The sequence below is a fragment of the Marmota marmota genome, unplaced genomic scaffold, assembly GCF_001458135.2.
Source record: "Marmota marmota marmota unplaced genomic scaffold, marMar, whole genome shotgun sequence".
Taxonomy (NCBI): Eukaryota; Metazoa; Chordata; class Mammalia; order Rodentia; family Sciuridae; genus Marmota; species Marmota marmota.
In genome coordinates this window covers 1,158,632-1,169,825 of record NW_025999863.1, presented here as the reverse complement: position 1 = coordinate 1,169,825, position 11,194 = coordinate 1,158,632, and the positions used below count along the sequence as shown (strand labels likewise).

The 11,194-nt window shown below is 62.5% G+C and overlaps 2 protein-coding genes across 2 annotated transcripts in view; both read right to left on the bottom strand.

Annotated features, from left to right (window-relative positions):
• The window catches only part of Scamp4 (secretory carrier membrane protein 4), a 16,434-nt gene extending 5,698 nt beyond the window's left edge, over positions 1–10,736 (bottom strand). The window contains exons 1-4 of the mRNA XM_015503605.2: positions 10,635–10,736; positions 2,178–2,228; positions 749–877; positions 235–391 (exon numbers count right to left, since the gene is read on the bottom strand). Coding sequence (XP_015359091.1) covers positions 235–391; positions 749–877; positions 2,178–2,184 — 293 coding nt within the window. The 5' untranslated portion in view covers positions 2,185–2,228; positions 10,635–10,736. The remainder of the gene's footprint in view (positions 1–234; positions 392–748; positions 878–2,177; positions 2,229–10,634) is intronic.
• Adat3 (adenosine deaminase tRNA specific 3) lies at positions 3,750–10,736 on the bottom strand. Its single transcript, XM_015503604.2, has 2 exons — positions 10,635–10,736; positions 3,750–4,817 (listed from the first exon to the last, which is right to left on the bottom strand). The coding sequence occupies exon 2, from the start codon at positions 4,803–4,805 to the stop codon at positions 3,750–3,752; it is 1,056 nt and encodes a 351-aa protein (XP_015359090.1). The 5' UTR covers positions 4,806–4,817; positions 10,635–10,736.
• Positions 10,737–11,194: the final 458 nt, after the last annotated feature.

The following is an 11,194-nucleotide window of genomic DNA, read 5'->3' as shown; positions in this document are numbered from 1 at the left end:
AAAAAAAAAAAAAAAAAAAAAAAAAAAAAAAAAAGGCAGGGGAGTGACTCAGTGGTAAGCTGTCCCAGGACCAAGCTAGATGGGAGATGAGCCCAGGCTCCCCCTGCATGAAGGTCAGCAAGGGTGACCAGGACATCCCCATGGGCATCTGAGCCTTCAGCGCAGTCAGACAGCAGCACCAGAGGTGTCCAGAGACCCTGAGAGGGGACAGCCCGGCAAGCCTGGGGCACCTACCGGAAGGCCTTGTAGGCCGGACGGAACCAGCACACATAGCTGCAGGGGCTGAAGAGCAGCAGCCAGACCAGCGCCAGGCCGAAGTTGGCACCTGCGCCTCCGCCGATCCACCAGGCCAGGCAGGCGACGAGGTTCACCACCAGGGTGGCGCAGTAGACTGTGGGGAGGGAGGCCGGCTGGGGTGCAGAAGGCACGCCACTGAGGACCCCGCCAGCCTGGGCTGTCCAGTCCCCCGCTGCACCACCCTACCTGGGTAACCCAGGACACTGGGCCCGGCCCGGCCCAGGGAGTAGGCCCTGTTAACCACAGGGGCTACCAGGGCCCTGAGACGGCCGGGTGGACAAAGGGCTTCTGCCAGGCTGCCGTCCTGCAAGCCACTCACTCCCCAGGCCAAGCCAGGCTCTGCCCACCACAGTCACCGGGGAAGGCATGCAGCAGGCCCCCGCCTCCTGGGCCCGCCCCCCCCTACGCCCCCACGTCCTGCCGCCCGCTGCCCGTGGGGCCCAGGGCTCACACATCCACAGCCGGAAGATCCTCTTCACCAGCACCTGGTGCTCGGCGGGGATCTCGCTGGCGACGTCCTGGTAGAAGCAGGGCTTGAGCGGCAGGAACCTGGGCAGGGGCGGGAAGTTGTTCTCCTTCCCTGCAAGGAGAAGCCCCAGGGTGACTGTCCGCCCGGCTGGCTGCGCTGTGCCCTCGGGGCCAGCACCTGCTGCCTACTGCGGAAGGGTCCTGAGCTGGGGTCACCCAGCTCACCACAGGGTCCTCCTGAGAGGAGGCAGGAGGGCCAGAGTCAGGGCCTGGAGATGCTGCGCTGCGGGCCCTGGGCTGGCGCAGGGGGCCGAGCCAAGGGCTGTGGGCCTCAGGAGCCAGAGAAGGGGGACGGTGACTCCCTGGGCCTCACGAGGCCAGCCTGCGGCACCTGGGTGCAGCCAGGGGGCCCGCGTCCTGTCCTGACCAGAACTCTAGTGGGGACCTCTCTCCCTATCGTCTCTGGCTGGAGGCGGACACCACACCCCCGTGATGTTCGCTGACCTTCCTGTGGTGCTGAGGACGGGGCCAGTGCCTCACACGTGCCAGGCGGGCACTCGGCGGGGGTGTCCCCACACCATGCCAACACAGACTGTGCCTGGGAGGTCGCCTCCTCAGGCTTCTGTGACTTCAGACCGCCGGCATTCCCCTCTCCGTCCCGGAGGCTGGAGTCCAAGGTCCAGGGATGGGCAGGGCCACATTCCCGCACAGGCTCCAGAGAGGGCCCTTCCTGTCCCTGGGCTTTTGGGCATGTCACCTGTCCCACCTCACACAGCCGTCCTCCTGCGTCTGTCCCAATTTCCCTTTTTACAGGGACCCAGTCACTGGACTAGGCCCACCCCACACCAGTGTGACCTCACCTTCACGGTCATCTGCACAGATCTATTTTCAACTGAGGCCCACAGAGCCCCAGGGCCGGACGGGCAGACCCTCTGGGCATGACTCGCACATGGCATGTGGGCGGGCATGCTGCACCCACAGGCCCCAGGCTTCCTCCCAGGAGGCACCCTGAGGGCCGAGAGGCAGACCAGAGGAGGAGGCCCGGTCTCAGGGGCTCCCACGCCAGGAGGCTGCCGCGGAGCTGTGAGCCGGCACAGAGGCAAGAGGACCACGCGCCACAGGGACAGGACCTCAGCGCTGCGGCCTGAGGAGAGCCGTGGACTCAGGGAGAGGCAGCCAGGCAGCAGGCACAGCCGGGGCAGAGGCCCTGGGGAGGCGCAGAGCGCAGGAGGCGGGGAGGCAGCCGCAGAGAGCCTGGCACCTCCTCTTTCCAAGCCAGAGGACACAGGAGTGGCCCAAGGCGTCCCAGGGCAGAGGGTCCAGAGAATGGACCCCAGGATAACAGGCTGGGGCTGGGGCATGTGAGACCTGCTGGGGTCCCTCCTGCCGAGGGACACTTCCTGGGTACTCACCTGACATTTCTGCTCCGCCTGGCCCGGCTGGGGGCTAGATCCTGCAGCTACCTGAAAGGACACAGGAGGTCAGGGCCATCCCATGCCCAGCCAGGAAGGGGTGGCCACTGTCCTACGCTCCTGCCCGCAAGACCAGTTCAGCTGGGATTCTGGCTCAGCAGGCGCCACTGGCCAGATGTGGGGTCGCCAGTCACCACTTCCCTGGGCGCAGCTGAGCACCTGGAGGGGAAGGGCAGGGCTGCCCCCTCCACCCCCAGCCCTGGGGCACCCCCGTCTCTCCCCACCAGCCCGCCACCCTTCCTGCCTCCCCCTTAGATGGCTCTAACCACCTCGGCAGCCCCCAGGACTGTCCAGGCTCACTGCTGTGTGACCAGAGGCCACAGTTCTCCCTGTGAGCCTCACAAGGAGGACCCCATCCAACCCCAGGGCCACCCAGGCTCGTGTCACAGAACAGCCCTGACCCAGGCAGCCACCCGCTGGCACGACTGAGCAGGGTCTGGCCAGCTCTCGGGCCTCGGAGGAACAGGCCAGGCCCACGCGCCATGCCGTGGCCCGGAGCTCCCGGCGCAGCAGGCTCACAAAGGAGCGGGGTGGGCAGCGCCACGGCAGGAGCAGTCCAGGAATGGGCCTCCCTGTGCTGCCCGGCTAAGTCCTCCATCCTGACCCCCCGCCTGGCACAGCAGCAGGGCCACCTCCAGCAGGGCCTGCACTGGCTCCTCCTCTGGACTCATCTCTGCTCTGGCCCAGCCCAGCTTGGCCCCTCCCTCCTGGAGGTCAGGGGGGCTCACGGCCAGCAGCAGGGTTCTGTCTGCTGCGCGGGCACCTGAGGCAGGGCTCCCTGCCTGCTCCCGAAGGCTGGGGTCCTCCAGGACAGGCATGTCCTGGGTCAGGCAAGGCACGTTGCTGGAGAGACCAGCAGCTGTCTCCAGAGCCTAACTTCAGCAGAGGCCAACCGCCCCGGGACACACACACTGGCCCTTGTGGGGTCCTCCTCACCACCCATGAGATACAGTGAATGGGACAGCCCAGGAGAAGCCCTCAGGTAAGCTGACCCTGACCTGGTCAGTGTTCAGACACTGCTAAAGACTTCCAGAGGCCAGAGAGGTGCCACCTGGGGCCTCCCCTGCCCTGGGAAACACGTCCGAGCCCCTGGATCACTAGGTAGAGGCCCTCCCTTCGAAGTCCCTGAGCCCAACATGCAGACCTTGTCCAGTCCCACCTGGTCCCAGGCTCCCTCCCTGGCGGCCACATGGGTGCTCTAAGCAGGTAGCAGCTTGGTTCTGGGTAGTTTATTTGCAGACATGAAAGCTGTTTCTGACACAACCACAGAGACGGTAACAGCCACGCAGGCTCACAGAGGACCCTCCCCGGCTCGCTCTAAGCAGAGCGAGCCCCGGGCTGCCCATCAGCTACCCAGCAACAAGCCCTGGCCCTGGGGCACGGGCCAAGGCAGGCGGTAAGCATCCTTAGCACAGATAGGAGGGTGGCCATGGAGGGGAGGCCCCTCAGTCTCCAATGTGGCCAAGACTGGGCAGGAGCAGAGAACCTTCCAGAAACAGGAAGACACCGGGCCTAGGTGTCGGGGTCTAGGCAGCGACACTGGTCCTCGAGCACCCCGCGGAAGACCTGGAAGCGGTGGTTGAGGCCTGGCTGGGCGTGGATGCGGAAGCGTGTGCCCAGGGCACCGTCAGGCGAGGGTGCCCCGTAGAAGACCCGCTGGATGCGGGAGTGCACCAGGGCCATGGCGCACATCACACAGGGCTCACGGGTGACATAGAGGTCACAGCCGGTGCACACATAGGGCAGGTCGTCCTCGGCCTCAGCCTCTGCCAGCTTGCGCACGGCGCCTACCCGCACACACTGGGCTGCAGCTGGGGCGAAGGAGCAGGCTGGGTGGCGCCTGAAGCTGCGGGTGCCCCGGCCCTGGCCCTGGGCCACCAGGTCCACACACACCATGACGGCATGCAGCAGGGGGCTGCCGGCACAGCTGCAGTCATGGCCCGTGGCCAGCACGTGGCCCGAGGCCGGGTCCACGACGACGGCTCCCACGGCTCTCAAGCCTTGAGCTGCTGCCTGCTGGGCCACTTGCACGGCCCGCTCCATGTGGCTCTGCATCACTGCCCGCTCCTGGGCTGAAAAGAGCTGCCCGGCCAGGGCGCTGGTCACCTGCTTGTCCTCGTGGAAGGATATGGGCCAGTGGGCTTGAGCCTCTTCAAACTGGCCCCGGGTCAGGGGAGGCCAGGCAGGCACAGGCACCAGGAAGGGCTGCCCCAGGCCCTGGGGGTCCACAGCTGGCCTTGGGAGGAGCTCGGCCAGAGAGCACGAGCCCGTGGCGGGTCCCACCAGGCAGAGCAGCATTTCCAGGGCGTGGGGGCCGTGGGCATCTCGGCTGCGCCGCACCCGCTTGAGGTGAGGGTGGGCGGGCAGTGGGTGGATGGCCGTCACCTCCCTGAGGAGGCGTGAGGTCTGGCGCTGGTCGAGGACGGGCGCGGCATAGGCCAGCACCAGCTCCACATCCCTGGACTGCTGCTCCGACAGGACCGGGAGCGCTTGCCACGGCGCCGGCTCCCTCGCGGGGCTCCTTGCCTTCTGACCACGCTGCTCTGTGAGGCCGGGGGCCGACTCCATCCCGCAGGCCGACTGTGGGAGAGACCGAGCAGAGCATCATCCTCAAGGGGGGCGCCCGGGCGAGCCGAGGAGGCCTCCTAAGAGGCTGTGGAGATCCAGCCCAGGTCAGGGCGTCCCGTCGCGCACGCTCACGTCCCACCACCTCCCGGGCTACAGAGGCCAACCTGCCTCTGGCTCTCCAGCGACAGGGCGTGAAGTGGACAGCCAAGGGTACCCCGTCAGGTGCACCGTTCGGCGCTCGGGACACCGGAGCAGTGCTCGATCCATGGCAAGTCACTGCCCTGCCACACCCCCCCCCAGGCAGCCACTAATCTGCCATCGGGGTCTGAAGAGTCAGAGGTCGGAAGCCTGAGAGCCGACACGTGGGGCCTTCAGGATGGAGGGTCCGTGTGCCAGGAACAGGTACCCCGGGACAGCCAGCAGGCTTCAGAGACCTCAGTCCCAGGCCAAGAACGGAATTCTGCCAAGAGTGTCAGGGCAGCCCTTCCCCAGCCAGCCTCCAGGTGAGAACGCAGCCCTGGCTGACCCCTGGACTCCAGCCTGGTCCAGGCTCCTGACCACAAGAGGAGGCTGGTAGATGACCGTCACTGAACCTGCTGACTGTGGGACAGTCTCCTACGTGGTGGCAGGACACCCCAGGCCGGGGCCATGCGGCTGCCTCCAGGGAGAGTGCAGAGCCCAGGGTCAGCAGAGGGCAGAATTCTGCCTCTAGCCTGCCTGGCCCAGCGGGCTGCAGGAAGAAAGGCCCCGAGACCCGTGCCCAGACGAGCCCTCCTGCAACGGGTACAGGCTTCCCATGCTCTGACCACAGCCCTGCAGCCAGGTGGACACTGGCTTCAAAAGGGACCTGGTCCCAGGCTCCCCACCTCTTGCTGGGCCCAGCAGAAGCCCTGGAGGACGTGGGGCTGCATGAGTCAGGCGAGGGAGGAGGTGGGATCGCGCCCAGGTGGGCCAACAGGGAGCTGGCCCACTGCCCCATCCTGTCCCTCCCCTGGGCCACAGGATGCTGTGCCAAGGGTGTTCTTCTTTTTTTTTCTTTTGGGTCCTGAGGATTGAACTCGGGGCCCTTGACCACTGAGCCACATCCCAATCTTATTCTGTAATTTTTTTAAATGTCTTTGTTTTATTTTTTTTTATATGGTGCTGAGGATTGAACCCAGTCCTTACGTGTGCCAGGCAAGTGCTCTGTCACTGAGCCACAGCTCCAGACCCTCTATGCTCTATTTTATTTACAGACAGGGCCTCACTGAGTTGCTTAGTGCCTCGCCATTGCGGAGGCTGGCTTTGAACTCGTGATCCCCTCAGTCTCCTGAGTCACTGGGACCACAGGGACAGCATATGCCACCGCGCCCGGCTTTCTTTCTTTTTTTTTTTTTTATATTTATTTTTAGTTGTAGTTGGACACAACATCTTTATGTATTGATTTATTAATTTTTTGCGGTGCTGAGGATGGAACGCAGGGCCTCCCACGTGCTAGGTGAGCGTCCACCCCTGAGCCGCGGCCAGCCTGGCTTTCCTCCTTGACCATACACACCACACTTGTTTTCATGCTGCAGATTGAACCCAGGGGCATCTTACCACTAGGCCACAGTCCAATATCCCCCTCACCTTTTTTTTTTTTTAATTTAGAGAAAAGGTCTTAGGGCCTCACTAAGTTGCTGAGGCTGGCTTTGAACATGAGATCCTCTTGCCTCAGCCTCCTAGTTGCTGGGATGACAGGCGTGGCCACTGTGCCTGGCTTGTGCTTTCTTACAAAGCTTGACCTGCCGTCACCAGCATCTCCATTGCTGTCACCCCACAGTGCACAGCCTTGAAGTGTGGCTGGGAGCAGCAGGGCGGGCTGGAGCCCTAGTTCCTGGCCCACAGTCTCTGGGGCCAGACAGCCAGGGCAGGGGAGGCAGTGCAGGGACAGCGAGCCTGCAACAGCCCCCTGGGACTCTGCATAGGGAACATGGGCAAGGCACTCTGGCTGCCAGACTTTGGCATGGGCCCAGCATGACACCTTGAAGCCACCAGCTTGCTGGGCCAGGTGCTCCTCCCCATGTCCCCAGGGCCAGGTCTGCCCCCAGCTAACTTGCCCCTAACAAAGGTGGCCCAGTCTGGCACCGAGGCTCCGTCAAAACACACCCAAGGGTCTTAGGTTGACTCCAGGGAGGCAGGACCTGGAACAGAGGTGCCCATGATGCAGGCCAGCTCACGGCCACACAGCCGCCCTGTGCTCAGCAGGGCACAGCCCATAATGCAGGCCTGCGGCCACATCTTCAGAAGGTTGGCAGCAGGGTTGGGGACTTGGGCTGCCGGGACTGCCCACCCTCCCTGACCAGAGGGGATTTTGGTTCTTGACTGCCTATGCAATAGGGGTCCTCCCAGCAAATCATGTCTAGGGTGGTCTTGGGACCCCGAAACACAGGCTGTCCGTGTGACAGCAAGCAGTGCCCAAGCCAGGTGTGGTGCCCGTGTCTGCAGTCCCACCTAGTAGGGGGCTGAGCGGGAGGAGGGCTTGAGCTAAGGAGGTTAAGGCCATCCTGGGTAACACAGCCAGACGCCATCTCAAAACGTAAGATGAAAACACTGCCCCAGATCATGCCCAGAAGCCCAAGAGGCACAGGGACTGAGATACTTCCATGCCTGGGCTTTGGACTGGGACAGTGGTCAGACAGCGAGATGGAGGTGCGGCGTCACCGTGGCCGAGAGAGGAAGGGCTGGCCAAGAGCGCCCAGGAAGTGAACCCGCAGAAGGGAACCCTGAGCTGTCCTCCAGGACCCAGTGGCCGTACCCCTGAGCCCACAGTGGATTTCAGACCCTTGATCTGAAAGGAAGAAAATAACCGTTCTTGTTAACTGTTTCTATGTATCAGTCACACATTTAAATAACAATGCTTTGCATGTTTTCTGTTAAATAGTGCATGTCATTAGCTGGCCATGCCTTCAAGGGCCATGCCTGTCATCCCAGCGACTCCAGAGGCTGAGGCAGGAGGATCACAGTTTGAGGGCATCCTGAGCAACTTAGTGAGACCCTGCCTCAAAATAAAAAGTAGAAAAAGGACTGGGAATGTGGCTCAGTGGTAAAGCACCCCTACCTAGGTTCAGTGCCAGTAATACGAGGGAAAAAAGCATACTGTGAAGATGAATTTAAACCTTTCTGTTTTACATTTTTTTAAATATGTATTTTTTAGTTGTTGAGGGGCTTCTATTTTATTATTTATTTGTATGCAGTGCTTAGAATGCAACCCAGTGCCTCCCCCGTGCCAGGCAAGCTCTACCGCTGAGCTCCAGCCCAGTCCTTGATTTACTTTTTTAAAACGTGGCTTCTAAAAAACTTGGCGTCTGTGCTGGGGTGTGGCTCGGTGGTAGGTGCTCTCCCGGGCATGCACAGGCCTGGCCTGGCCGCCGCACAAGGGGAAACCGCCACCAACTTCACGTCACCTGTGTGCTCGTCTTGTTCCTGGAAGAGGGGCCTCAGCAGACATGAGGGATGTTCATAGACAGTGATAAAATGACTCTGGATTGTCTCAAACACACTTGCCCAGACTCCACGGCCCTGCTAGTGCCTTGGCAGGCCCCACCTCACCACCGCTGAGAGGCGGTCGGTCATCAGTCCGCACAGCAGGCTGCCTGGCTCCCACCTCAGTGGCCAGGAGTCCCGGGTGGCAGACTCCAGCATCAGCAGTCACTTTGCAGGGCACACTGGGCCTGCCTTTGTTTTTTTAACTACTGGGGTTAAACCCTGGGGTGTTCCACCACTGAGCCACATCCTGGCCCTTTTCATTTTTCTTTATTGCTTTTAGTTGTACATGTACACAACACCTTTATTTTATTTATCTTTATGTGATGTTGAGGATGGAATCCAGGGCCTCACATGTGCTAGGAAAGGGCTCTACCACGGAGCCACACACACTCCCAGCTCCCCTTTGCATTTTTATTTTGAGATGGAGTCTTGCTAAGTTGCTGAGGCTGGCCTTGAAATTGTGATCCTCCTGCCTCAGCCTCCCAAGTCGCTGTGATGACAGGCCTGCACCTTGGCCCCAGCCCATGCTGAGGCCTTCTGATGTGAACAGCTGGTCCTGCGCTCTGCAGAGGTGCTGGTGGGAGCAGGAGACAGAAAAGTGGGAGTGGTTCCTTGCAAGTGTGGTGCCACCGCAACTGCTGCCACCTGAGGCCCCAAGCCAGGCAGCACCCACAGAAGGTTCACAGCAGCCATCTGGATCCCAATTCTGTGGCCCAAACAGACTGCCTAGGCCACAAAAGGTCCACTGTCTCCAGGGCAGAAGACAAACACAGCGTCATCTGTCCCCAAGACTACAACCTCTGTCTGACAATACAAAGCAGGCAACACAAGGCCACGGCCACAGGGCCACACAGGCCCAGCTCCAGGGAGGGCAGCCACAGACCACAGGCACAGCCCCTCTACACTTCCTGCTGCACTGCCCCTCGTGGCTGGCTGACAGCAGCCCAGGGCTGGGGCATGCTGGCTCCAAAGCAAGACAGCTCCTTCCTCACCGGCCCCAGGCTGCAGGGAACCAGGAATTGGGACCCCTCAGCAGATGAGGACACTAGCCGTTTCTTGGGGCCTCTGTCTCTCCTCTCACAACACCAAGCCTAGGCGGGCAACAGGTCCAGCAGGAGAGGACAATCAGGCCCCATCTGGTCTGGCGCTATGGAGAGATGGCAACGCTTCTTGGGGTGAGTGTGCATGGGGAACCCCAGGAAGTCCTAGGCTGGGAGGCCTTGTCCTACCTCCAGATGAGGAAGGAGTCAGAGCCTGGGCCCAGCCTGTCAGGCCAGGAAACACACAGTCCTGGCCTGCCACAGAGGCTCTCACCCAACTCAGACATGCTGGGCCAGGAGACCTCCACCACCAGCACTAACCCCTCAAGCTCGGCTCCCACCCCTGTGAAATCGGCATCCAGTCACTGTTGGGCAGGGGATCAGGAGCAGACAGAGAGAGAATGCCCAGGAGACCCAGCACTGTCCTGGGACACAAAGACACTCCAGAAAGGAACCTCACAGAGGGGCAAGTGGCATGACCACCCTAAGAGGGATCCAGGAGGGCGAAGCAGGGGCCCACGCCTGGAGGACAGGCACAGCAGCGGAGGGGATCCCTGAAAATCCACATTTCCAGTAACAGCGGTGATGTCAATTCCCAGGATGTGAGGTGGGGGCCGGACGTGGTGGCCACGCCTGTGATCCAGCAAATCGGGAGGCTGAGGCAGGGGAATTGCTTGTTCGAGGCCAGCCTCAGCAACTTAGAGAGACCCTGTCTCAAAATAAAAAAGTGAGGCTGGGCTGGGGCTCAGAGGTAGAGCACTCGCCTAGCATGTGTGAGCCACTGGGTTCGAGTCTCAGCACCCCGCATATAATTAAATGTCCGTCCACATCGAAAACAACAAAACAAAAGACAAATAACACGGTCTGGGGGAACGCTTGTCTGAAGGCAAAGTCGAGATAGGGAGGGGCACTAGAGGGCGGGAAGTAGGTAAACAAACAGCCCAGGGGCAGGGGACTGGCTGTGGTGACCCACGGTTGGCAGCACGGGAAACAGCTGGGACGCACAGGGGCTCTAGAACCGGTAGAGGAGCGCGCGCAAGCGCACAAAGGCAACGGGGCTTGGGTGGGGCTTCCGACCCTGCGCGCACGCGTACTTGTGTTGCCGGCTCGCACCCCACGCACGCGCACGCCCACCCGCCCGCCCGAGACGTGCGCCAGCTGGACGGGCCCACCCCCTCATCCGCCACACGGCCGCCCACCGCCCAGATCCCCGCCGCCGCGCCTGTTCCCCCTCCGTGGGAACCTGGGCCGGGAAAACTCGAGTCCTCGGACCGCTGCTCACCTAAAGGAGACCGCGCGAGCGCTGGGCTTCGCCAAGTCCTAGCAACCGGCTGGCTCCGCCCTGAGCGCGGAGCACGACGGGACCGTAGTTCCGGGGCGGGGCCTGCGCGAGGCCGAGGTGGGGCTGGGACCACAGCCCCCGGAAGGCCACGCGCGCGGCGCTGGCCCCGCCCTGCCCGGCGTGGCGCCCCCGCGACGAGCGGAGGCGGCGGTGCGGGCGGTCGCGGAGGTGCGCGTCCCCGCCCACCCGGTGGCCCGCGGAAACGCGCTCCCTGCAGGAGCCTCTTTGGGAAACCAGCGGAGGGGGGCGACTGAGGCGGGGAGACGCGACAGCTGTCTGCAGGCGTCCCGAGACCTGGGGCCTGGGCACCTGCAGGGCGCCAGCTTGCACTTGTGCCCTTCGCTGCGTCGGGGTGACCGCGGCCTCCACTCTCAGGCCTCAGTTTACCCTTGTGTACAGTGGGCGACGGCGACCTCCTGGGCTAGAAGGCACGTTCCGTGAGCACTTCCGGGACTCGGTCACGGGGCCGGTCTGGCGCGGGGAGGGTGAGTTGTCACCCC

Coding starts and splice junctions, on each gene's coding strand:
- Adat3 (XM_015503604.2), bottom strand. CDS start 4,805: ATGGAGTCGGCCCCCGGCCTCACAGAGCAGCGTGGTCAGAAGGCAAGG.